The following is a 25,600-nucleotide window of genomic DNA, read 5'->3' as shown; positions in this document are numbered from 1 at the left end:
CATTCACCCAAGAGTTCTGAAAGAACTCAAATGTGAAGTTGCGGAACTATTAACTAAGGTTTGTAACCTGTCCTTTAAATCGGCTTCTGTACCCAATGACTGGAAGTTAGCTAATGTAACGCCAATATTTAAAAAGGGCTCTAGAGGTGATCCCGGCAATTACAGACCGGTAAGTCTAACGTCGGTACTGGCAAATTAGTCGAAACAATCGTTAAGAATAAAATTGTCAGACACATAGAAAAACAAACTGTTGAGCCATAGTCAACATGGTTTCTGTAAAGGGAAATCGTGTCTTACTAATCTATTAGCGTTCTTTGAAGGGGTCAACAAACATGTGGACAAGGGGGATCCAGTGGACATAGTGTACTTAGATTTCCAGAAGCCTTTGACAAGGTCCCTCACCAAAGGCTCTTACGTAAATTAAGTTGTCATGGGATAAAAGGGAAGGTCCTTTCATGGATTGAGAACTGGTTAAAAGACCGGGAACAAAGGGTAGGAATTAATGGTAAATTCTCAGAATGGAGAGGGGTAACTAGTGGTGTTCTCCCAAGGGTCAGTGCTCAGACCAATCCTATTCAACTTATTTATAAATGATTTGGAGAAAGGGGTAAACAGTGAGGTGGCAAAGTTTGCAGATGATACTAAACTGCTAAAGATAGTTAAGACCAAAGCAGACTGTGATGAACTTCAAAAAGATCTCACAAAACTAAGTGATTGGGCAACAAAATGGCAAATGAAATTTAATGTGGATAAATGTAAAGTAATGCACATTGGAAAAAGTAACCCCAACTATACATACAATATGATGGGGGCTAATTTAGCTACAACAAGTCAGGAAAAAGATCTTGGAGCCATTGTGGATAGTTCTCTGAAGATGTCCACGCAGTGCGCAGAGGCAGTCAAAAAGGCAAACAGGATGTTAAGGATCATTAAAAAGGGGATAGAGAATAAGACTGAGAATATATTATTGCCCTTATATAAATCGATAGTACGCCCACATCTCGAATACTGCGTACAGATGTGGTCTCATCTAAAAAAAGATATACTGGCACTAGAAAAGGTTCAGAAAAGAGCAACTAAAATAATTAATTGGAACGGGTCCCATATGAGGAGAGATTAAAGAGGCTAGGACTCTTCAGCTTGGAAAAGAGGAGACTAAGGGGGGATATGATAGAGGTATATAAAATCATGAGTGATGTGGAGAAAGTGGATAAGGAAAAAGTTATTTACTTATTCCCATAATACAAAAACTAGGGGTCACCAAATGAAATTAATAGGCAGCAGGTTTAAAACAAATACAAGGAAGTTCTTCTTCACGCAGCACACAGTCAACTTGTGGAACTCCTTACCTGAGGAGGTTGTGAAGGCTAGGACTATAACAGCGTTTAAAAGAGAACTGGATAAATTCATGGTGGTTAAGTCCATTAATGGCTATTAGCCAGGATGGGTAAGGAATGGTGTCCCTAGCCTCTGTTTGTCAGAGGATGGAGATGGATGGCAGGAGAGAGATCACTTGATCATTGCCTGTTGGTCCACTCCCTCTGGGGCACCTGGCATTGGCCACTGTCGGTAAACAGGATACTGGGCTAGATGGACCTTTGGTCTGACCCGGTACGGCCGTTCTTATGTTCTTATGACTCAAAAGCAACGTTCCCTCTAATTTTTCCCATGCCTGTGAGGAATGAATTTTGTTATGTGCACCAATATGGAGGTGATGTGTGGTGGGGGTAGGGCCAAGGGGTTCAGGGTGCGAGAGGGGGCTCAGGGCTGCGGCAGAGCCTTGGGGTGCAGGGAGGTGAGGGTTCTGGGATGGGGATCGAGGATGAGGGGTTTGGGGTGCAGGCTGCCCTGGGGCTGGGGGGGGGGGGGGAGAAGAGAGCTGCCTCTCCCCAGCAGCTCTGGGGCTGGAGGGGAGGTGGCACGGCAGCTCCGGGACTGGAGGGGAGGGGGCCGCCTCTTCCCGACTGCAGTAGCTCTGGGGCTGGGGCTGCAGCAGCAGGAGAGGTGCCTCTCCCCGCTGCAGCCCTAAGCACCTGCCTGGCCGTGCAGCTTAGAGGGAAGTTAGTTCAAGAGGGGCAGGCAGTTGTTCAGGGAAAGCAAACCCAACCCAGGACCTGCTGCGGTGTCTGAAAAAGATAGACCTGCCTTCACTACCATGAGGAGGAGAAGTGTATAGTAAGAGACATGTATATATCAACTATTTTGCTGCACTTTGACAGTGTTATTTTCTACTTTTAAGACACGAATGAGTTCTATTTCAAATAGAAAAGGGTCAGAAGAAGTTCATTCCATTCTATACCAAGTGTTAACTACTTTTAATCCATCTGTATCTGGATAGCACACCATAGCTCATGTGTCTGTGATTGGACTTCAGAGAAGAAAAGGTGATCAAATACAGAATAGCCAGCTCTTTATGAATACCAAGGGACTGATGAGTAATCTAAATGAAATCCCTGAAAGCGTCCTGACTTTATGGATAAGTCTAGTGTCATATTGCCTATGTAAGCGTTAGAGAATTTATTAATAAGCTCAGAGACGAACTCTTTGCTGAGATGCTGCATAGTAGTAGTTGTTTCCCTAATGGTGCTGTATTTAAGAAGTGATATTTGAAGCATGCCAAATATAAAAAGTTTAATAGATCACAAACACAAAAGTGGGATTTTAGGTCAAACTAAGTCCAGTTAGGAAAGGCTGGAGACATGGAGATTAGGAGCTACCCTCAACTATACAGCCTCTAGAATACAGAAGTAAAGGCACGTGCTCAACATAGCAAGATACTTGTAAATAAGATGGGTGGTCTGCAATGATGCTCATCATTGACATCTCTTTCCATGCATTAATCATGACTCAGCAAAGATAACAATTTGTTATGAACTACCAAAGTTGAAAAAGAGACTGGGAGCTACAGCTTCCAAAACGTAAATTGGAAATTGCCAAGTTAAAAATAATGTCACTCAATTACCATCCCTCTTTCTTCACTCCCACTTTCAACTGTCATATGATTTTGAAAACTGCTATTTTGAAAGCAACTGCAGCGAGAAGTCAATACTTTATAGCATCAGAAAGCTTGGAATGCAAGTCTTCAAATATTGGAGAGCATTGTTCTCCAACACTAGATGTTTGAGGTATCAGATGCAAGATACAACTGTTAAGTGGGGATCTGCAATATTTTGAGAATACCTACCTAAGCAATATTTTAATGGATACTTATTAGCCACAACTCAAAATGTTACATCCCCTCCTGATACTGTTCCAGGTTAGCATAAACAAATTAAAGTAATGTAACTTCTTAAAGCGTTTGCAGCACACCACTGTTGGACTCTTGTGCAAGAAATACTTCCCAATTGGAATCTTCAGATTCCAGTGGTGAGCTGAATAGCTACAACTATTTTCATGTCAGTACTAGCACACGGGTTAAAGTAACAGCAGAGCTCCATAAAGCATACCTCAGGTGCAAGTACAAACGTTTGCATGAACCTGCGCACTGGCTGCATGTTATTGGAGAGTTCTCCCATCACCTGGACTACAACACCATCATTAAGAGTAGCATGGGCATCCACATGACGGATCTTTGTGTGGCAGTCCTTAAAGTTCAGTGACAGCACCTTCTTGTGGATGTCCTGCAAAAGGCAGAGAAGAATCAGTTACCCATTTTCTAAGTTAATTCAGTTTATCAGAAAGGCTTCTATAGTGCAGATTGGTGGGTATAGAGAATATCAAGTTTAGGGTGAGGCTTGCAGCCTAGGGTTGCCCTCAAAGCCCTAGAGAGCATAGTCCCAAAAGCCACTCCCCCTTGGTGTAGTTCTTTATATTTAAACTTTCCTCAATACCTTCAGTCTTCACTATTTTAGTCTCTCTAGGTCAATTTGCTGTTTGGCTTTTCCCCCCTCCCTCTCCAATTTTGGTGCCACTTGCAAATTTGATCATAAAATGAATTCACATCAAGGCAGCACAGACAGCCATGCCATGCCATGCACTTTTTCTTCTGAGTTGAGACAAGAGTCAAAGAGGACACTTGGACTTTGCTTTAGTTTGCAGAAGATATCATTGCCTGAATACCATTAAATGCTTCACCATTGTGACTCTACTTTAATGTGGTGTTCTTATCAGTATTTTATATCCATCTCCAAATTTCATAGCTGTTGACAGTTTTGGGAACATGTGACAAGTTTGCCTACCAAGCACAAAAGGATGCCAAATTATTGCAAATTAATTCTCAAGTCCCAGAATAGACTTCTCCAAGATGTTCATATTGCACCCAGTAAAACTACAAACACCTCAGTGAGTATGGACACACATATGCTCAGTATCATCTAACAGACAGATCTGCTTGAAACACTAAACAAGCCAGAAGATCTTAGATCAGAAAAATCTAACTGTAAATATTTAATTCCCTGTAAAAGTATTTCACTCAGTTTTACAGAAGCTTACAGATTGCCCATAGACTGCATCAGCTGGTTTTCCATTGGAATCCAAGCCACCATGGACATAGGAAGAATTCTTTCCATAAAATCTGTAAAAGAGGGAATTTATAGATTAAGCCTTGTTGCATTAAAAATTGAATCATGTTACTGGTCTTCAGCAGACAGTATTTTACTATAAAAATACTATATTTGAACTAAGTCTTATTAACGGCACACAGTCAAGATTGCTCAGTCCAAAATTTCAGCGCAAGCAAATCCAAATTCCTATTTGCAAGTATTTGTTCTTCAAAACCAAAATTCTTCAGTTTTCCTACTGCAAGGTGCAGAGTTCAGCACAGAAGATAATACTCTCACTGAACAGGCCCTCGAGTTTTCTGCTCTTTTAAAAAATTCAAGGGGTGTCTAAAGTCACCTAGGCAGTTCCAGGTTCTCTGGATAGGTTTTAGGAAGACAGTACTCTGGAATCTGTCAGCTTCCCTATGGGTAGATACTCAAGACACCAGTTTTGACATACAACTGTACTCTGGAAAGTGGCCTCTAGAAACAGCAGCGTTCATGTTTATTGCTTCAGTGATTTCTAGATCAAAATTTGCTCAGTTAAAACTCTTTTACCCCAATTAACTGCTAACCCTGTAAACTCACCTTAGTATATAAAAGTCAAGTTGAATTATTTCTGGCTTAGACACTTTCAACAAAGAATCTGTAAGTGGAACTTGGTTCTGTTGACTGCCAATTTTACAGACTTTTCCTGATCATAATTACACTAGATTGGTTTTATTACATTCTTAAGAGGAAATAGAATTATTTTAAACAAAAAAACTGAACAAGCCATGCCAGCCCCAGTAACACTATTTACCCAAGTAGAGCTCCACTGACCCTAAAGGACACCAAATGACTGCAGAAAGCCTATAAAGACTGTTTTTTAAAAAGGTTCTTAAACACATTTGCATGCTGACTCTCAACCACAGCCTAGAGAAGCTTTAACAAAACTATATTCTGCTGGAATATGCAGTTACAAAATTGAAATCCTTTGTGAAATGTTTTTGATTTTGCCAAAGCTTTGTTTTGGAAGAAAAAAGTTCTGACAACACCCATTTCAATATGTTCGGAATGAAACATTTTGACTTTTTGTTTTCAAACAACATTGTTTTGAAAATTTTATATCATACACAAGTTTTGACTTCAAAAAAAAAAAGAAACAAAATGTTTTAATCAACCCAAAACAATTTTTTCAGACTTTTTTTTTTTTTTTTTTTAAAGAGAGTTTAGAAATTCGTATCTTGAAATCCTTTGCAAAATGAAACTTCCATTCTATACATAGCTCTAGTGGAGACATTTAGTATTTATTTTAATTTTGACACGTACCACAACTCATCTTTAATTTTCCTTCTAAAGTCAGCAACCTAGTATGCAGGAGCAACATCACAAGAGTGAGAATGCAATGATTTACAGACAGAATAGTATCATCTTTAAGAGATCGGGGCGGGGCGGGAGGGAGGACCCACAAAAGAGGCCTGTTTCAGTCAAAAGTACCTTGACACTTCCCATTCAAAGTGCTGCTAAGCAGAATCAGTGCCACAAACTACAAAACTTTGCCTCTCATTTTCTTTGTACAATTTGCCAAGGCTATTTCTGAGAAATACGAGTAATACTTCCTAGACACTTCGATGGCTTGACAATCCATTCAGTTAAGTGAAGAGCTTCTCCTGGCAAGTGAAGGACATACATCAATTTCTGTAGAAATTCAGCTTTTTAAAAGAGTTCTTGACACTAGTAATTGCAAAATAAACTTCCTAAGTGTGAGCCAATGCAATGCAGTCTTATGAGACAGCAGCAAGCCTCACAGCTTCACACTGCTGCCTAAGACAATTAGCAAGACGTAGGTTAGTTTAACTCCTGCTATTCAGAACTCTATGGACAGCAGTGAAACTGACAGGACCCAGGCGAATATGTCTCTGGTGCTGCTGTTTTGGAGAACTATGAACAGCAGCACATGCAGGCACTAATGTATTCGGGAAGACAGCCCAAAAAAACACAGCTAAAGTAGCAGGAAACACCCGTCTCCACCATTAGCGCCATCAGGAGGTTCTATGATTTGGGGAGCAAAAGAAGAGCTCTTTCTTCTGCCCAAGAGACAGAACCACCAGTATGGTCCACCACAGCTCCCTGATAAGAATCTTATCAGCCTTTTCCAGCAGCTGGGATTGGTGCTAGGCTTTGTAGGATCTTGGTGTGCTCCTCTCCCCCAAGCCCAAAGCTCATCTTCCATATCAACCTAGTCCTTCGGCTAGCAGGTGCCATCTGGCAATATTTAGTCAAGTCCTGGTTATAAATTATATTCAGAATGATATTTTATTAACCTAGAGCCTTAAAAGATACTAATGTGCAAACTACAGGTGAAACTTACATTTTATAGCTTCTTCTACTATTTGCTAAAATAGCAGTAGTATTACAGAGCAGAGAATTTTGCCAGCAGGTACAAGTTAGATTAGAATAAAAACCCTGAGAATATGCAGTAAACTGTGTCTGGACTAAATGAGTGGGTTAGCTGCTCTACACACTTGTGAACAATTCTAAATCATCTTCACCCAATACCTGGTGACATTTATGCATGAAGAGGATTTCAGGATTGTGGGAGTTCTTAGCTTATGTAGTGTGGCAAAGCATAACCCCAAGCAAGCATAAGTCTCCCAATGAATCATATATTTATCATCAGGGTGGACCTATTTAAGTCAGCAAGCAGGAAACCCTAATTTAAATAATTGATTTTAACCTTATTTAGCATTTGCGCTTGTTTTTCTAAAAAAGGTTAATTTTCACTGGTTGGTATAACCATTAAAATGTGTTCATTTCCAATCAAATATACCCTTTATACTAAACTTGGCCTTTACACTTCATGAGTCTTTTTGCTAACATGCTAACAAAAAGAAGGTTATGGGGTGACGATCACAGTTTATAACTAAACTACATTAGAAACCAAAATGTGATTGATAATAGGCTCTTCAATTTAGCAGACAAAGGTGTAACAAGATCCAAGGGCTGCAGAGTGAAGCGAGACAAATTCAGGCAAGAAATAAAGCACAGATTTTTATCAATAAGGGTAATTAGCTACTCGAACAGTTTACTAAAGACTGTGGTGGATTCTCCATTACTGGTAATTATCTAGATAGGATGTTTGTCTAAAAGCAATGCTCTAGTTCAAACAGGATTTAATTCAGGAAAATTCTATGACAGGCGTTATGCAGGAGGTCAAACTAGATGATCACACAGCAGACTCTTCTGGCCTTATAATCTAGGAATATACAGGATGATAAGCAATATAAATGTGTATAGAGATACGATAACATACATTTTTACTTTATGTTAGAAATGCATCATTCATCAGTTTCTTATTTACTAGATAATGATTTTCCTGAGCATGTGTGTCAAACTGCATTTGAATGGAAATTGGAGTTCAGTTAAAAGTGTACAAAATTCAAAAGGGCCCTGCTTTATCTTGAATAAACTAGTCCAAAGGAAAATATTCTCTCTGTACCGGTTAGATAATCTGAAACCCAAAGTAATCGAGACAAAAAAAATTTCCGCACAACAGAAACCAGAAGTAGACATGTAAATACCAGCATTCATTTCATTGTAAAGCTGAAAATATGGATACTTAATGCAATGTGTGACATTGTGACAGTTATAAAGCTTGAGTTGATCTCAAAAGTTAAGAGATTTTTTCCTCTGATTCTGCATATAATTTAAAATTCCAGAAAGCTTTAATTCCTTACACTTTCGGAGCAGGTCAATGATATAATGTGCCTTTTAAAAATTATTTTAATAGATTAAATTAAGTTTAGGCCTTAAAATAGGTTGCCATAATTTCCGATTAAATTTTCAACAGGTTTATTTTAATTTAAATCTTCTTTTTAAAAAAAGATATTCATTTTTAACCAACCTTGTTATGATACTAAGTCTTACGAATGAGACCTGAATGAGTAAAGAAGCTTCAGACGAACACCAAACAGAGCAGTTCTCAAAATTTAAGCATTGACAATTAGAAATACCTTAGACAAATAAAAATGGTCTGCTGTAACCCTTACTTTTATCTTCAGTTCTATTTGGTCGCAGCTGGGAGTGAATTAATTTAATGTAAGATTAGCATCCACCCAGCACAAGTTAATGCATAAAAAAAAAAAAAAAAAAAAAAAAAAGTGTATCCAAATCCTGCATCTGGCAAGCCAAAAGGAGGACACAGGTTTGTTACAGTTTATAACATACATGCAAAGAAAAACAAAGGGAAACATGACGACGCATTACCTGTGCAGGTAGTCTGGTGCTTGATTCAGCAGAGTATAATACTGCCTCACAAATTCCCGCCCGACCAGCAGGGGACTTGGCTTCTCCATCACCATTTCTTTGGTCAACTGAAAACTGAAGAACAAAAGCTCCATGAAAATTTAGCTTACTATTTTGTTGTACATATTGAGACATGAGACAACATGAAAGTATATAATTACAATGAAAAACAAACACTGACAGCTATGATTAGTTTTAACACGTTATCCACTTAATTCATATGGCTGTACTATCAACTTTTTTTACTGGGGGAAAAACAACAGTGTGAACAACTGGATTTTTGTTCCATTTCATTTCAACAAGAAAGAGTTCAAGTGTCCTAAATTCCCACATACCCCGGTAGCAAGCATACAAGTAAGGTTCTTCAAGAGGATTTCCTAAGCGGTTAAGTCATTCACAGCAGATTCAAGCTCCATTTACCTCACCTGACTTCACAATAAGGACACTCTAACGTTTGAAGCCTATGCTACTGTATTAAGACCATTTTAAAAAGGTCAGTCCAACCCATTTTTGTCAACAGCACAAAACTCCTTCAGGACTCTAATGCAGTTCTAAACAATCTCAAATTTAACAGGCATACTGGACTGTATTAAGGTAGCCTAATGAAAAAAAGCAAACGCCTTCCTTCCCACCCATCTTCCCTCACTTAGCTGATCATGTGTCAGCTAAATCCAACAGATAAGTCAAATGAGTTACAGCGTACCCAGCCTAGGACATAGACAGTCTATTTACCTTTTATTTAATCCGACTGGATCAATAATTATAAAAGAGAAAATCTTTGCTGCTAAGAGAGATTCACAAAACATCCAGCTTCTAAATCTTAATGTCTAGGTCAGTCTAAAAAAGGAATCTAAGAACATGTGGTCCCTATGTGCTTCCCCTCAATTATTCACATAAAAACGGTGCAGATTATAAATCAATGCCAGAGTTTTCTTGCTACCAGTACTGGAGTTCAAGCTGGGCGATTGTTGCTTCATACATCACCATTACAGAGATGGGTACTAGGATCGGCGCTTGGTTGACAGTTTTGTTGTTGATGTAAGGCAGAATACATGACTGCTGGCTATACTGGCTCTGCAGTGCAGTCAGTAATAAAAAGCTAGCAAAAGTTTGTACTAAACCAAGCAGATGTTACCCAAAAGGCATATGAAAGACACTTTCCCCCCCCATGTTCGACACCCTAATCCCTTCTTCCTGCTGCCAATCAGGGTTTTAGAAATGTGCCATACCTGCCCCACACACCCATCACTCAACTTGAGCCTCAACAGTGAATTTTAGATTGGTTACATTCTTTTAAATTTGTGCTACTAAAAATAGCTTCAGGGCTGGAATCTGGTCTCCTCCAACAGCTTGAAGGGGCCATAACCTCCTAGGGAATTTCTCCAGCACAAAAGCAGCACAGAACCAACAACGGTAGCCCTACTCTGCCCTCTGGCATAATGCCATTGTGGAGGTATAGAGAGAGAGAAAATAGCCTTTCTGAATATTCTATAGATGGTCAGGCAAGGCTGCCCTAAGTCAGAACAGCCTCAGGACCTGCTTTAACTTATTCTGGAGGCTACACCAGCCCAGAATTGGAGTGGTACATAGCCACCTTTGCCCTCTCTTCCCTGGGCTACATCTTTTGTGCCGCACCTCTGAAGAAGTACAGCACAGCATCTCAATCTTAGGCCTGGTCTACACTAGGACTTTAATTCGGATTTAGCTGCCTTAATCCGAATTAACCCTTCACCCGTCCACACTACAGAGTCAGATAATTCGAATTAAAGGGCCCTTTAAATCGATTTCTGTACTCCACCTCGACGAACGGAGTAGAGCCTAAATCGATTTTGTTAATTCGAATTAGGGTTAGTGTGGACGCACACCACCGAATTAATGTGGTTTAAAACCGAATTAAGGTGCTTAGTGTGGCCGCGCACAATCGAATTTATACAACCTGTTTCCCAAATTCGAATTATCTAAATTCGGATTAATCCTGTAGTGTAGACATACCCTTAGGCTGTGTCTACACTGCCACTTTCAGCACTAAAACTTTAGTCATTCAGGGGTGTGAAAACACACACGCCCACACCCGCAGTACAATTATTGCCGGGAGCCGTGCTCCCGGTGATAAAGTTACCACATCTCGTTCAGGGTGGTTATTTTTTTATTGCTGGGAGAGCTCTCCCACACTGATAAAGCATGACTATAACATGGGCAGTGTAGAGACACTCTTAGTTTTGTTATTTTAAAGTGACAGCCAATTGGAGTCCATCATAAACCAATTCATTAGAAATATTCTGAAAGCGAAAGTCAATAGCTTCGGTGTTTGACTTTAAGGACATGTTACTTCAAGTGCATCCTAAAAATGCTGGATTCACATGTTTTATAAAAGCTACGCGCAAGGAAGCAAGTCATTCAAAAGATGAAGAAAACTACAAACACAGACATACAAAATTTGATTATTAAGGGATCATAATGGTCCCATTCTCAGTAGGACAAGTCGTTATCAAGATGCCCTGATATTAGCCAAGCGTAAGTTTTGCACAAGACTCAGTCTTCTATAAAGAGCCGGGCCGGAGGGGGATGGGGGGAGGAGGAGATCAAAAAAAGAAACAGCAAGAGATGGTCTCGAGAGACAGAATTCTAATGAACAATCCTGAACAGAAGACGCTTGACTCTCAAAAACAATAATCAAAATCAAATCCAAGCCTACAGAGTTTTTTTACATGCACATATATAAAGTATTGCTCGCCTTTAATTGTATGCCGTCTCATTTTGGGCCAAAGTCTCAGCTCTGCTCTGGCAACCCAATGGGGATGGAAAGCCAGCTGGATACTCCCCATATGTGGAATATCCAGGGAAACCAAGCTAATATAGCTGGCTGACACCTGCTCCTGAACTTTTCTTCCCTTCCCCCTGCATACAGGGGCATCCAGAAGCCCAGTGCACCCTTGAGACAGCAGAACTGCCCCAAATTACCTTCAGGATTCAGGAGTGAAAAAAAAAAAAAATTACTGATTTCCCCTGCCCAGATGCACTATGCCCTGTTCCAGCATACCTGAGGATCCAGCCCTATGCTGCCAGAGAAGAGTGGTTTTGCCCAAATTATAGGCGAGAAGCCCCATCAAGCTTACAACATGTGGCAGTCTAATGGTCTGTAACGAAGATAACACCAGAACAATTTAGTAAGAGACAAATACTGATGGTTTCCAGTATGCACATAGGCATGCAGAGGAAATTATGGCCATAGTGGAGGATGTAGCAGATACAAACAGTAATTTCAAACTCCAAAAAGAAAAACAGGGAACTCCTGAATATCACAAATTCCAAAGTCTACCTTATCAGATTCTTTATACATTTCAGCTTTGTTCGTCTGATAGCCCACAAGATGCCTCCTTCTCTATAGGAACGAAACCATGCAGATGAGGTTTATTCTCGGTTTGGTAGGACTTATGAATAATACATTTAAGTATTATAGTAGCACCCAAAAACTCAGTTGTGACCAAGATGCTACTGGGCTAGGTACTATGAAAATGTAGGAGACAATCCCTGCCCTGGAAGACAGTCAAAAAGACACAAAACAGACAAAGGTTAGGGAACAGGGATACAACGTACAAGCAAACTAACATGGTGACTCTTGATACAGCAGTGTAAGTTACACATTTAGTTGTTTAAATTGGGGTGGAGAAGGGTGAACAATGACAAGGATTGAAGCAGCATGAGGGAGTCGGAAAAAGGAAAGTGGGGGAACAGCCATGCTAGCTATGACCTGCAGCGAGGATTTTGTAGACCCCACATCTGAGATGAATTTTAAGGAATTGGAGGATAAGAGAAAGGCTGAACAGATTGTATCAGGAGTTTTGCCTACATAGGCAGTGGTGTGGGAGAGACTGCAAAAGTGTTTAAAGTGACAGCCTTACTGATGGGCAAACGCTGGAAACTTTTACAGACTGAAGGAGGAGCATGGCTCAACACTGTGGTGTTACTAGATCAGCTAGGTAAAGTAGGGTTAAGTTGTGAAGGGCTATTTAAAGATGACCTACAGAGGATTAAAAGAAGATTTGTGCTCTCCTTCCCCCACCCCCAAAATGTATATAAAGAGGTCTAATTTGTGACTTAAGAAACATGTTCGTGTTTTACCTTAGCAATATCAGGAATGCCAAATCCCGGAAAATAAGATTTGACATGCCCCGGAGGATACATATTTGTGAGCGCCTGCTCCTTTTGTTGAAAAGGCTGGTGTATAAACCCTTGGACACAAAACAAAAAAAACACACACACACCCTTTCTTCAAGGTCCTACAGGTAATGGTGTTAAACAAGCACTAAAACCAAAATCAGGTTCTCTCAAAGTTGACTGAATAGCTTTCAGTCTTTTGATATAAATTTCAAGAGTTCTGCAAGTCACCACAGACCAAGGAAGCTGCAAATATCTGGCCCACGAACACACTCAGATTCTGTAAAACTAAGTTTTAATTAAAAAAAAAAAAATTCTAACCATGATGGTTATGCAAAAAGCCTTTCAAATGTGAATCATATGTATAGATCCAGCTCCCCATCCACTATTAATTTAATTGGGTACTTAATTTCATTGGGTGAAAATTCTAAATCCCAAGGATGACACTGCAAATAGTAAAGAAAGGGGGGGGGGGGGAAAGAATGTATTAAATTGGCGGAACTACAAAAGATGAAAAATAGGAGTCACGTCCTATCCAATACCCACTTTAAGAAAAGGGGCAAGATTTAGTTACTGCACAGATCACTCAGTGAGGCTGCAATAAACTCATGAAATGATTGATTTTTTCATACCCATATCATTGTTTACATTTGTAAATGAGCTGGATACCATGTTAGTAGATGACTTGCTTGTTTGCCTATAAGCCTGGTTTTTTTAGCACACAAAAGATTTGGGAATACCCACATATAGGGCCTGATCTAACTCCCAGTGACTCAATAGGAGACTTTTCACTCACTTCAGTGCAAGCTGAATAGACACACAAAGATAACCATTTTCTATTGCTTTCAGAATGGAAGTCCAATTTGGTACACTTTTGTTTCACAGCACCATCATGACCTACTACCACAGAATTCAACACAGTCCCGAATCCAACAGAATATACTGTACAAAAACCACAAACATTTTATCAGAATCCTTCCCCCCCTTTGATATGTATCTTTTTCCTTTCATAGACGAATGTTTCCTAGCTACATTCAGCCACTAGGGTTCACATTACTTTGCATGCTGCTATGTTAAACTGTGCCACTACTATACTGAAGACAGATTTCCACCTCTGCTAATCAAAGATGGATTTTATCATACAAATACCAGACTAAATTAGCACAGGGCAATTCTAATTCAATACTTGCTACTTAGTTCTGATATAGATTTTTCATATTTACTGCTGACTTGTACCATGCAAAGAGTGTCCAACTCTTATTAAGCAGATTTAAAAAAAAAAGGTGAAAAACCAAACAGAATCTAATCAGTGGACAGCAATCTGTTTTACTCCAGTTGCACCTGCTGCTTTTCTACCAGCAACCATCTGCTCATGTTCTCCAGCCAACAACCTGAATAATATAAAACCTCATTTCTCCAGAAAGAATATTTGCGCCACACCACTCAAGAATATATTGCTATCATTATCCTATGGTCAAGGAACAGGATAATGTAAACATGTATTTTATACTGTCCACACCACAGTAGCATCTGAGTGCCTGAGTTATCACACACACCCATCTTTTTGGCAGTGGCGATGAGGGAGAGGTCCTTAAGAGAAGAGCTGGAGACCAAATGATTTCCTAACATTCATTCACCTTACTCCCAAGTGTAAGGAATAACTTATTAGGTTACTCTACTCCAACATAAAACTAACAGGTTAACTACATTCTGTATACTGCTCCCAAAATTTAAATCCTAGCCATTTATTAAAGCAAGAGATTAAATTTAGACAAGTACCTCAGCTAAACTGGTCTTCACTTGGTTGGTGGAAAATTCCACCATCTGTTATAATGCTACAACTTTGCAGAAAATCAGTGATAGTCACTGAGTTTCCAAAGTACAGTTATGTAAATTAAAAATTGATTTATGCAAACAGTGCATTCAACAAATTAAGATTTAGAGTCACAACAACTCATGACCATATCTGGACTGTGATAGATAGGTGTCCTTTCAGCCTAGTTTCAGCTAAAACTGAATAGCATTTTCTAAAGCATTCACCCAAATTACTATATAATCAAAATAAACTAACCCGTGCTTTTCAATAACCCAAGCCTGAAGTTATAAAATTCAATGCGAGTCCTAGTTGTGTCACATTTCCTCCAGATATCCTTATCTCCTGTGCTCTATATGCAGAGTTCAGGTTCACAGCGAGGCCAGCTAGTGATCACTAAAGCCATTTAATCTGTCATAATGATCCCAGAGGGGTAGGTTCAACTGACAATTTAAATCAAAAGGATTCCAGACATCCCTTTTGAGGAGACTGCTGTTGTGTTTAGTACTACCAAGTGTGCTACCAGAAGGGTGATTTACACAGCTGAAATCAAAACAAAGAGGGGAAGAAATGGTTTCTAGAAACCTCAGGACCAGGCTACAGTCTTTTCTGAATAGCCTACCTTCACAGCCCCTTGTACCTTTATCTTCCACCTAAATCATCACTAGGTCTTTTTGCCAACATTTCAACCTAAGAGAAAATATCTACCAAAATAACAAATCACTTCAAAGCATTAGTTTCTTTTGATGGGAAGATTTTGCAGAATAATGAAGTGAAGAATCCTGCAGCAGTCTGATTCCCAATCTTCTACTGTTACCATATTTAAAAATAAAGACTCATCTGATATCTCCGTTACATCAGTCCGATTTTTAGGACTTATTGTAAATTTACAGAATTCTGAGGAAAGCTGTCCCAAGCCTTTGTAACCATAACGTAAGTGTGTGCAAGGATTCTCACCAATGTCACACCACTTAAGTGACACCCACAATAGCCTTGAGAAAATACAACACATTTTTAGTTTTTTCACCTCCATAATCTTATCTAGTTATAGAAGGGACATTTTGGCACCATGCACTCAACAGGTTCTCCATGTGAGGATTTTTGCAAACTTCAGGGTATGACTATAGTTACTATATACCCTAGCTCTTGACTGTGTTGGTAGTTCCTTAACCTCTATCAATTGCTACTTTTTGAAAGCTGAAGAATTGCTTAGAAAAAACCTGCACAGTAACAGAGATTTATAGAAGTTGTATACCCTATTCCATACTTGAAAGACACAGGATATTGGATATTTAAGATATAGTCATTAGGAATCACAATTGCAGTAATGAAGTGCCATTTTCAGATTTTTCCAGGTTGCTTAGTAACAGGTGAGAATGACCTGCTCATGTGAGAATGGCTCAGTATAAACAGTGATTTGTCAATATGACTGTAGAATAGCCTACACTAGAATCACAGTCCAACGTGAGTCCACCATGGGACGAATGAAAAAGAGCAAACATAGTATAGTAAAGAAACTTAATAGAGAAAATCCCCACCTCCCCCGAAAATGGACTAAACAACAAAATATAGATAACTATTAATGAGAGCATAAATATTCCATTCTGTTAGCTTCTGCTCCCAAAATCTTTTAGATGGATCCATTTGGCTTTGTTTGCTCAAATGAGGGGGGGGGGGGGAAGCAGCAAGTGGGTACCTGTGGAAAACTATAGTGTTAAACACTACAGATCAGATAGACAATATGGTACAAGCAGGATAAACTTGCATCTCTAAGTGAAATCCAGAGCATTGGTCTCCTAGCTGGTGAAGCATATCATTAGGACAGCTTGTTCTGAAGTAGAATAAGTAATGTGAACTTTTCAAGGAAATGCATATTTAAACACTAAAAAGGTAACAAATACTGAGCTACGAGAGATCAGAAAGAATGGGTAGGCCACTAAACTCACCCTCAACTACCTGGGGAAAGAGGCTATTAAAAGAACAGTTTTTGTTGACAATCAAGACTGCAAGCACCGGTAGGGGCCAGCGCCCAGTGAAGTTCAGGTACAGAAATCTTGACGCATTAGTTAAAATCAGTAACATGGGCAACTAATGTCAAAGTTCTGTCTTCCATGAGTTGGGGAATAACTACAGTAGAACCTCAGTCACAAACACTTTGAGAATGGAAGTTGTTTGCAACTCTGAAATGTTCATAACGCTGAACAAAATGTTATGGTTGTTCTTTCAAAAGTTTACAACTGAACATTGACTTAATACAGCTTTGAAACTTTACTATGCAGAAAAATTCTGCTTTCCTTTTTTTGTTTTAGTAGTTCACGTTTAATACAGTACTGTATTTGTGTTTTTGTTTTTGGTCTCTGCTGTTGCCCAATTGTGTACTTCTGGTTCCAAATGAGGTGTGTGGTTGCCTGGTCAGTTTGTAACTCTGGTGTTCTACTGTACTCGCAAAGATAAAGGGAGCCTTTTTTTTTTTATTATTATAAAAGTGAACCATTTAGGTATTAAATTTCAAAAGCCAAGAGCCCTAAATGAAAAAGAAAGCCTTTATATAAAGGCAGATGGAAAGCCGAAAGCATTATAGGAAGTTACCTGTTTATAGACAATAGCACTGTTTTGTACTTTTCCTGTATGGGAGTGTGTGAGAAAGTCGTACATGCTGGCCTTCCAAGCATAGTTAGTTTACAGTAAAGCCAACAGACTGCAGCAGCTGAATGGGCACAAACTGTTCTATTGCCACTAAAGATACAATAAATCAAAAACCTCATCTCTTTGGAAGTAGGTGCACAAAGCTAAGTGATGGAATGTCTGACGTAAGGTCTTTTATCCATGAATAATGGAATTTGTAACGAGTTACAGTGACTGGTATTTTAACTGTTACATTACTTTCTCCTGTGAAATACTACTAATGCAACCTAAAAAACAGCAGCAGGTGAACCTCAGTCAACCCAGCATAGAGTAATTAAAAAGTGTACAGTACTAATACAATTAAGTGGATTATGATTACTAAAGGACATTTTAATTCAAAATGTAGCTGTACCTAACAAAAATTGACTCATTTCAGCCAGTCATGCACTAGGTCTGCAATAAACTCTAGTCACTGTTGTAGAAGGGAGGCCACGTAACTTATGGAAGAGTGGCAGCACAGCCTACTGGACAGAGCAATTGACTGGGATTCAGGAGATTTGAGTTCTAGTCCAGGCTTCTTCTTGGCAGGGAAGAAATTAAACAGACCAATAAATAAATAAATAAATAAATAAATTCTTACCCTACCTGCAGCTAGGAGCATGGGAGGGTGCAGCTTTCACTCTATCACCACACCTACTAGCTAAAGGCAGATATTAAAGAAGTAGTCCCACATAAGTAGGGCTCAGGGAGAGAAACCTGGTAGAAATCCCAACTTTCTCCCATTATCAGCAGCTGAGGATAGCAGGGCTCAAGGTTTCTCATTAAGATGTTGCCCTTGGACCCCACTGACTGAGCTTCCTCATGACATTTCATAATGTTCTCTGCCTAATAGGTATCTAGTAAGTTTTTCATACCCTGGCCCAAACACCACATTGCTATACAGTGCTGCTGGAGATACTAGGGGTGTTGGGGGGTTATAATATTTCAGTGAAAGAACAAGGACTAACCTACACAGAGTTCTTCACTTCTTCAGAGCAATATACAATAGGTTGGAAGCTAGCTTCCCTATATTGCTGGAGTCAACAAGAAGCATCACTCAGCAGGTGAACACAAGAACCAGTCTCAAAAAAGAACTAATCTATTTAGTATTATTTTCACCAGAAGGTAATAAGTTTTAAAATTTACCCTTGCAGATCCGGATACAAGGGGGTCAAATAAAGGGACACCATGCGAGTTAAAAATGGAGTGCTGGATATAAAGATGGTTTTGATTTTACTTACATTCTAGACAAAAACAATTCAGACCCAATTTATTTCACCATTTATTTGGTTTTTTTTTTTTTTAAACTCCTGCTGGAATCCTGCACCACTGCGTAATGCATAATTTGCACAGAATTAATGTTTCCTGCAGAATTTTATTTTTTCCCCCAGTACTCCTGCCTGGCAGCGGGAGCCCCATTATTCTGTGTTATTTTGATATATAAAATATGTAGAATTTTAAAATACTGTATGCAGAATTTTTAGGCAAATTCTCCCAGGAGTACTTTTTGTCCAAAATGAGATGTACCATGGACTAAGCAGTTTCACTTTCAGGTTCTCCTGCTACTAGCACAAGGTTGTACCACATGTTGCAAACACTACTGGGTAATGTTTGTTTGTTTTTACTGGCACATCTGCCTGTAAACTCAACATAAAAGCAGATCTCCAACCCTACTTGCCTTCTAAATGCACAGAGTAAAAGCTTCAGAAAATTCATAGAAATTTCAATTACCATTAGGTTTTGTAAAATCCTAGGACACAATGCCCTCTCCCATCCCCCCACCCAAAATGCTGGTCCTAGTTCAGGCATAGGAAACTTCTGATCTGTGGTACTGGACCAGTGCCTGCAGAAGTTTACTGATCCTAAAACCATTTGTCTTGATTCTCTAGTGCAGGGGTGGGCAAACTAAAGCTTACTTAAAGTAAACTTGCAGTTTAATATGACAGTCAGGTGCAGGGCCGGCTCCAGGCACCAGCCGAGCAAGCTTGTGCTTGGAGAGGCAGATTCTAAGGGGCGGCATTCCACCCAATCCTAGGGCGGCACGGCCATTTTTTTGGGGGGGGGGTTCACCGCTCCGGCCGCCCTGTAGTGGGCAGCAGCGCGGAGGAGGGGAACACCCTGCTGGGAGCAGGCTGTGCACTCTGTCTGCCGGTGCCAGGTCTACAGCAAGCCCAGCAGGCCAGCCCACGTCCTTCCCTGCCCACCGACTGGAGCGGTGCCCTCCCAGCAGGCAGCGCAGTGGTCGGGGCCGCGTGGCGAGCGCCCCGCTGAAGCCCTGGCCACCCCCCGTCTCTCTCTCCCCCCGCTCCCTTCCCCTCCCCCCGCTATCTGGGGCACGTCTGCAGCGCAGGGAGTCCCCCTGCACCCTGGCTCCGGCCACCCCGCAGGTTCACCCCCCTCCCCCCGCTTTGCCGCTCCGGCCGCGCCGCAGGTTTGTTTTTTGGTTTTTTGTTTTGCTTGGGACGGCAAAAAAGCCAGAGCCGGCCCTGGTCGGGTATAACATCTGGGTGGGGAAATTGCATGCAGGGCCATGAATGTAGGGCTGGGGTGCAGGAGGGAGTGCAGTGTGCAGGAAGGGGCTCAGGGCAAGGGGTTGGGGTGCAGGCTCCGACCCAGCACTGCTTACCTCGAGCGGCTCCAGGGTGGCACCAGCACGCAGCAGGACTAAGGCAGGCTCCCTGCCTGCCCTGGCCCCATGCCAAATCCCAGAAGTGGCCAGCATGTCCAGCAGTGGCTCCTGGGGGTGGGGTGGGGCAGGACAGGCAGCTCCACCATGCTCTGCCTTCACCTGCAGGTACCACCCCTAAAGCTCCCATTGACTGTGGATCCCCGTTCCAGGCCAATGGGAGCTGTGGGGGCGGTGCCTGCAGGCAAGGGCAACGCACTGAGCCCTCTGCCTCCAGGGGCCACAGGGACGTGGTGCCAGCCGCTTCCAGGAGTGGCGCAGGGCCAGGGCAGGCAGGGAGCCTGCCTGAGCCCTGCTGCGCCATGGGGCTGGCAATTCCACAGGCTGAACTGAAAGCCCTGACGGGCCAGATCTGGCACACGGGCCATAGTTTGCCTCCCCTGCTCTAGTGTTTCTAGTCCTGACAGTTCACAAGGTATTTGAGCCTAGAAGCATGAGGTATCAGTTTATTAAGATAGTCAATATTTTCTGTGTACCATGTGCTAATTTAAGTACTTCAATACTCCTATAAGTCAGCTTTTTTCAGTATTTGTACCTTTTCTGCAGTTCCCTCAACCAACCAAAGTGAGAGTGGCTATTGCTAGGTTATTGCCATAATAACCAGTTGTTTTGACAGTCAAGAGCAGCTTCAATGGCTCAATGAAGAGAAGAAAAATCATTCATCATTAGGTCCACAATTTTTCCATCTGGATTCATTGGGCCATTGCAGCTTCTTCTAAATATAGACACAGGTCTTATTTCAGTCCTGTTTTATTGTTAACACAAGTAACCCCTCAGATTTCACTTTAAGAGGGAACTAAGTAGCAATACAAATGTTAGAGTTAAGTATGAATGCTATATGAGATTGACAAAATTAGCATTGGACAAGCATATGGAAAAATCATTTTAGTATGTTAGGCAACATGCACACTTTTTAAAAAAAAAGCAGGTTATCCTGACCATCTTGCTCTTGTCCTCACTTCAATGCTGGCATGACTTTAAACATGCAAAAAATGTTTTTGCCATTTGAAAACAGGATTCCAGAAGTTTTGAAATGGGTGTGTGACAGTCTGTACCCTATATTCACCCCTTTTACAAGATTATGATAAATTTTGTGCAGGATGTGCCTTGTGAGATCATTTGAGAGTGATCATTGTTGTCCTGGAGGGATGTGTATGGCAGCATTGTGTGTAGTGTTGTGGAATTCTACTGTGATGTTGCTGGGACATGTTCCAGGTCTGGAGAGCAGTCGTGGGCCAGCTCCACGGAGACAGGGGGTGGCCGACACCTCAGTCAGCTGTCAAATGGAGTCTGGTGGACCATCGCATGGTTGAGTGGCTGTTCTTTGGCAGAAAAGAAGGTGTGGGGGGGGGGGGGAGAGAAATCTACATTTTGACAAAAACAGATTGGGGCTCTCAACACAGATTGTCTCCTTGACCTCAGCTGGGGATGATTCTTGAAGAGAAAGAACTAAAAGGGAGAGCAGATGCCCCAAATTCTCTCTTCCTTTCTCGCTCCATCCACAGCATTGACAAGACCTGAGGAACAAGGAAGCAGCATTGGAATGGGGGAGGGATTCTGACTGAAAGACATTCAGCCAGTAAGACTGAAAAATGTAGTGAGAGACCTTTGCTTTGAATTCACTTTGCTTGTTAAGTTAGGCATTAGTTGCATTTTACTTGTAGTCACTTAAAATCTGTCTGTAATTATTAAATTTGTTTTATTTAAAACAGTATGTTTAGGAAACCCCATTTGGGATAACTGGATTTGTGCAGATCATTTTCTATTAATAAAATGACAGACTTTACATGAGCATGCATTGTCCAGGAGAGAGCTGGATAGTATAAGACCCAGACTTTCCCCAGAAGTGAGAGACTTGGAATTTCCTAGTGTTGTTCTGCAGTGTAATTCATGAGGGGCTGGCTATAGCACTCATACAATACAACTGGGAGTAATATGCTAGAGACTGTGTGAGCAGACCAGGAGTGGTAGCTCTCAGAGCAAAGCAATGTAAAAGGCTCCCCATGTTGGAGAACTGAGTAGAGACAGCTGTTCATCAGTTCAGATTGTACCCTGGGTAACTTCACAGTGCATAACACTGTTTTTTCCTTCATCTAATAGTTAGCACAATAGCACTAATAAATTAAATTGGAACCAAAGTGGTGTGGGATATGACCGAAGATGCAAGATAGTGACCAAAGTTAAGAAGGTGATTTTAAAGGGTAATCTTAAGCATATCGTTCCAAATGTGTAGGTTATTGGGGGTGGCTCCAAAAATATTTTTAAAAGTTGGGGGGGGGCATGATTCAGAAGAGTTTGAGAACCCCTGCTGTAGTATCAGATGCATTCATTTAATGGTTTGTGTTTAATATCTGACCTTTTTTCCTAGTCAAGGCAGCTGGAGACATTTCCAACACAGCAGCTTTAGTTGAAACAATTCTGACTGATATTTTAATCCAGTGCTAAAGACTTTCAATACCAATCAGTCAATTAAAATGCATGTCAATAACTGTACACATGCCCATACTTTGTGAAAAAAGTCTTATTACATAAATGACACCAAAGATGAAGTGCAAGGAACGCAGTAGCTGACACATACATGCACAGGGCAGCATCACTTGTCATAAGATCTGAGAACTACTCCATTTTAATCCACCTTCTGACTTCTCTTCAACTTCCCACCTGCCATGTCACTTAAAAATACGCAGCGAAAAAGGCTTGGGTTATGTCACTGGAAAGCTGCAGCAGTTAGTTTACAAGTGTTTCGTAACTCATCCAACAGGGCCTGTCATGTGTCAATTTCAGCAGCTCTTGCTCAAAGTCACCAAGGTTAAAGGCCAAAAACCAAACAACTATCCCTATAGTTTGAGAAACTAACCCTCAGGTTTGTTTTTTAAACTGGGACTTTCTTTAACCAGTGTTCTTGTGTATAATTTGGTATACACAATGTGCAAGGGGAAAGCACAACCTCAATTAGCATGTGTTTTCAGTAGAGTTCTCAACTATCTTCAGCAGGTGACATGTGCTAAAGCCATCCTTTGAGGTGTTTTTCTGCAGCAGGAACTGAAATGTTAATAGGAAAAGGTTTTTTGGTCTAAATTTCAGCCTTAAGAATGCTGTTTGATAACACTGAGCTAAAGGAGGTAAACTCAGTGAGTCTTTAAAGTAGTTCACATTATTTCTAGCAACCTTTGTGGAAGTTTGAGACTAAAGTGAATTTAGTTATTTCCCCTGAGAGAGCTTGTAGCCTGATTTGGTACTTTAACAAACAGATAAGAACATCATGACTACAGTTCCTAAGCAAATAATGGACTTTTTAAAATTAATTTTCAGAAATTTTAGTAGATTTTAAAAACAGATAAAGTTTAAATTTGTGTCATTACTATCCTTGCCAGTCACCATCTAAAGTGATACCATGGCTGCAGCAGAATGGACAGATAGCCAATTGAAGACTAGTGAACTATTATACAAAAAAGTGTCCTCTTATCACTAAGACACGATAAGACACTATTTTTGTACCTTTATTAGTTTTGCTGATTTTGTGGCTGCCCGGGACCATGAAAAGGTGCATGCAAAGGATTCTTTGCTATGTCATTCCACATTAGGGCGCCTACAAAAGATTGCCAAATGATTTGTGTCTTGCCAGGGAGTTTGGGCATGTCAAGAACACATGTGACAAGTATTTTCCCTTTCTTTGCTTCCATCTTCTATCTTTCAAGTTGGTTACATTAAGTATTAATGTAAATTCGCCAAGTCAGACACTGAAGGTTTCCCCATCTTCCTACTAAGCTAAGACCTTATGATAACCGATTTAATCAAGAGACTTGAAATGTATTACTTTCTAACAACTTCTAACACAGGAAAATAAGTAAATGGGTATATTTTGCATGCTTACATGTTATAAGGTATTTATAAATTGTTCTTAAGGCATATTAATCTGAGGGATACATTGTAATGTTTAAAGCACACTTCTGATACCTGGGAACATAGATGTATGAATTTTCCCCCCCTCACACAATAGTATTGCTCTGTTTCAGGCAACTCTTTAGTTATCCAACTACTTAAAGGAAACTTGCAGCTTAATATGACATTCAGGTGTAACTGGGTAGAACAAGCAGCTGCACTTTAGACATTTTGCTGCAAGTCATGACTTGATTTTACTTCAAGTCAGAGAAATGCATAGTATCTTCTGAAAGATGTGAAGTGTGAACATTCTACCACAGTCAACAACAACTGCCATATACATCTGAGAATTTAAGTCAGTCAGCAAATATGCAGTTTACTCTCATCTTCCCTGAAATCCTATTTGAGAACCTAGCATGTTTTCTTAACCCCTTTTGCCCATGAATAAGTGAAGTAACTGATTTAGTGTACAGAAGATGCAATTTTCTAGAGGAGAAAGTAAGCCTCAATAGCTGAAACACGGCTGAGAAGATATGCATAATGGCCTAACATACATTCCAAATGATTTTTATTTATACCAACTAGAAGTTACAATGTTCAGGGCTTGGTAGCCTCTACATTTCCTAAAGCGGTCATTTGTCTGTGAAAGGATAGGCCTGACAAAACAGACTGGAAACATAGCTGTTTGCTGCAAACACTCCTCACATCCAAATAGGAAGATGCCACTTCCTTCACATGGAATACATTATATACATAATGCTTAATGCAGTGTCTCACCACACAGATAACATCCACATACCAGTAATTCCAAGTACAATCTTACAAACTAACTCTATGGAAGGCATCCAAAGTGATGAACAGTAATACAGGTAGGGCTTTCACAATCAAGTCAGTCTGGGGCCTCGCAAGTGACTGGGAGCTCTTCAGACACACTATTCTATACACAGTTCTGCGTTTAATCCCAGCTCCACCATTGTCTTGCTGTGTGACCTTGGATAAATCATTTAATGCCACAGAGAGGAGAGTGTTACCCCATCTGCAAAGGAGGGGTGAAACTTATCCTCTTTTGTACGATGCAGAGATTTACAGGTGACTAAGGCTACACAAATGCCAAGTATTATCCTCTCGACGGGTGGGTATTTTTCCATGCCACCTTAACCCAGGAAGAAACTCTGCAGCCTAGCTACCTCATGTGGGCATTTTACATATTTGATAGAAAACACAGGCTATGTAAAGCACAGAACAAAGCTTGCAGCTTTGTACCTAGCCTCACACAATGAAGTTTCGTTCTCTTCTGTTTGGGTCCCTCCTCTGAACTCCCCCTCCCCCTTTTAAATGTTTGCTTTCATCGAGAACACTATTGTCCACGGTTCCAACAACGGTTACCCATTTCTACAGCGTCACTCCTTTCCGTACGGCTAGAGGCAGGTTCTGCTCACATCCATGATGCCAAACACACAAGGGCTTTCAAAGCAAAGGAACCGCTTCGTGAAACGGTTTTGCGGTTCTAGCCCAAACTGCTCGAGGTTTATTGTCCCCACAGACAGCGCAGGCAGCCCCCTTCTCCGGCCTGTGTGCATGGGGCACTCTGATCCCTGCGGGTCAGGAACCTGCGGGAGTCCCGCCCCCCCC

General features: G+C 40.8%; 1 protein-coding gene across 3 annotated transcripts in view; it reads right to left on the bottom strand.

The window, feature by feature from the left end:
* The window catches only part of G3BP1 (G3BP stress granule assembly factor 1), a 40,600-nt gene that overhangs the window by 7,644 nt on the left and 7,356 nt on the right, over window positions 1-25,600 (bottom strand). For 2 of the 3 annotated variants that reach the window (XM_026659417.2, XM_026659418.1), the window contains exons 2-4: window positions 8,727-8,840; window positions 4,432-4,513; window positions 3,447-3,620 (exon numbers count right to left, since the gene is read on the bottom strand). In XM_026659417.2, coding sequence (XP_026515202.1) covers window positions 3,447-3,620; window positions 4,432-4,513; window positions 8,727-8,821 — 351 coding nt within the window. In that variant the 5' untranslated portion in view covers window positions 8,822-8,840. Of the gene's footprint in view, window positions 1-3,446; window positions 3,621-4,431; window positions 4,514-8,726; window positions 8,861-25,600 lie in introns of those variants that run through there. The other variant, XM_024217039.2, reaches the window with a different exon arrangement.

The sequence above is a fragment of the Terrapene carolina genome, unplaced genomic scaffold, assembly GCF_002925995.2.
Source record: "Terrapene carolina triunguis isolate 2854851 unplaced genomic scaffold, T_m_triunguis-2.0 Scaffold629, whole genome shotgun sequence".
NCBI lineage: Eukaryota > Metazoa > Chordata > Testudines > Emydidae > Terrapene > Terrapene triunguis.
The sequence above is the reverse complement of the archived record's forward strand: the minus strand, read 5'-3'. Positions and strand labels throughout refer to the sequence as shown.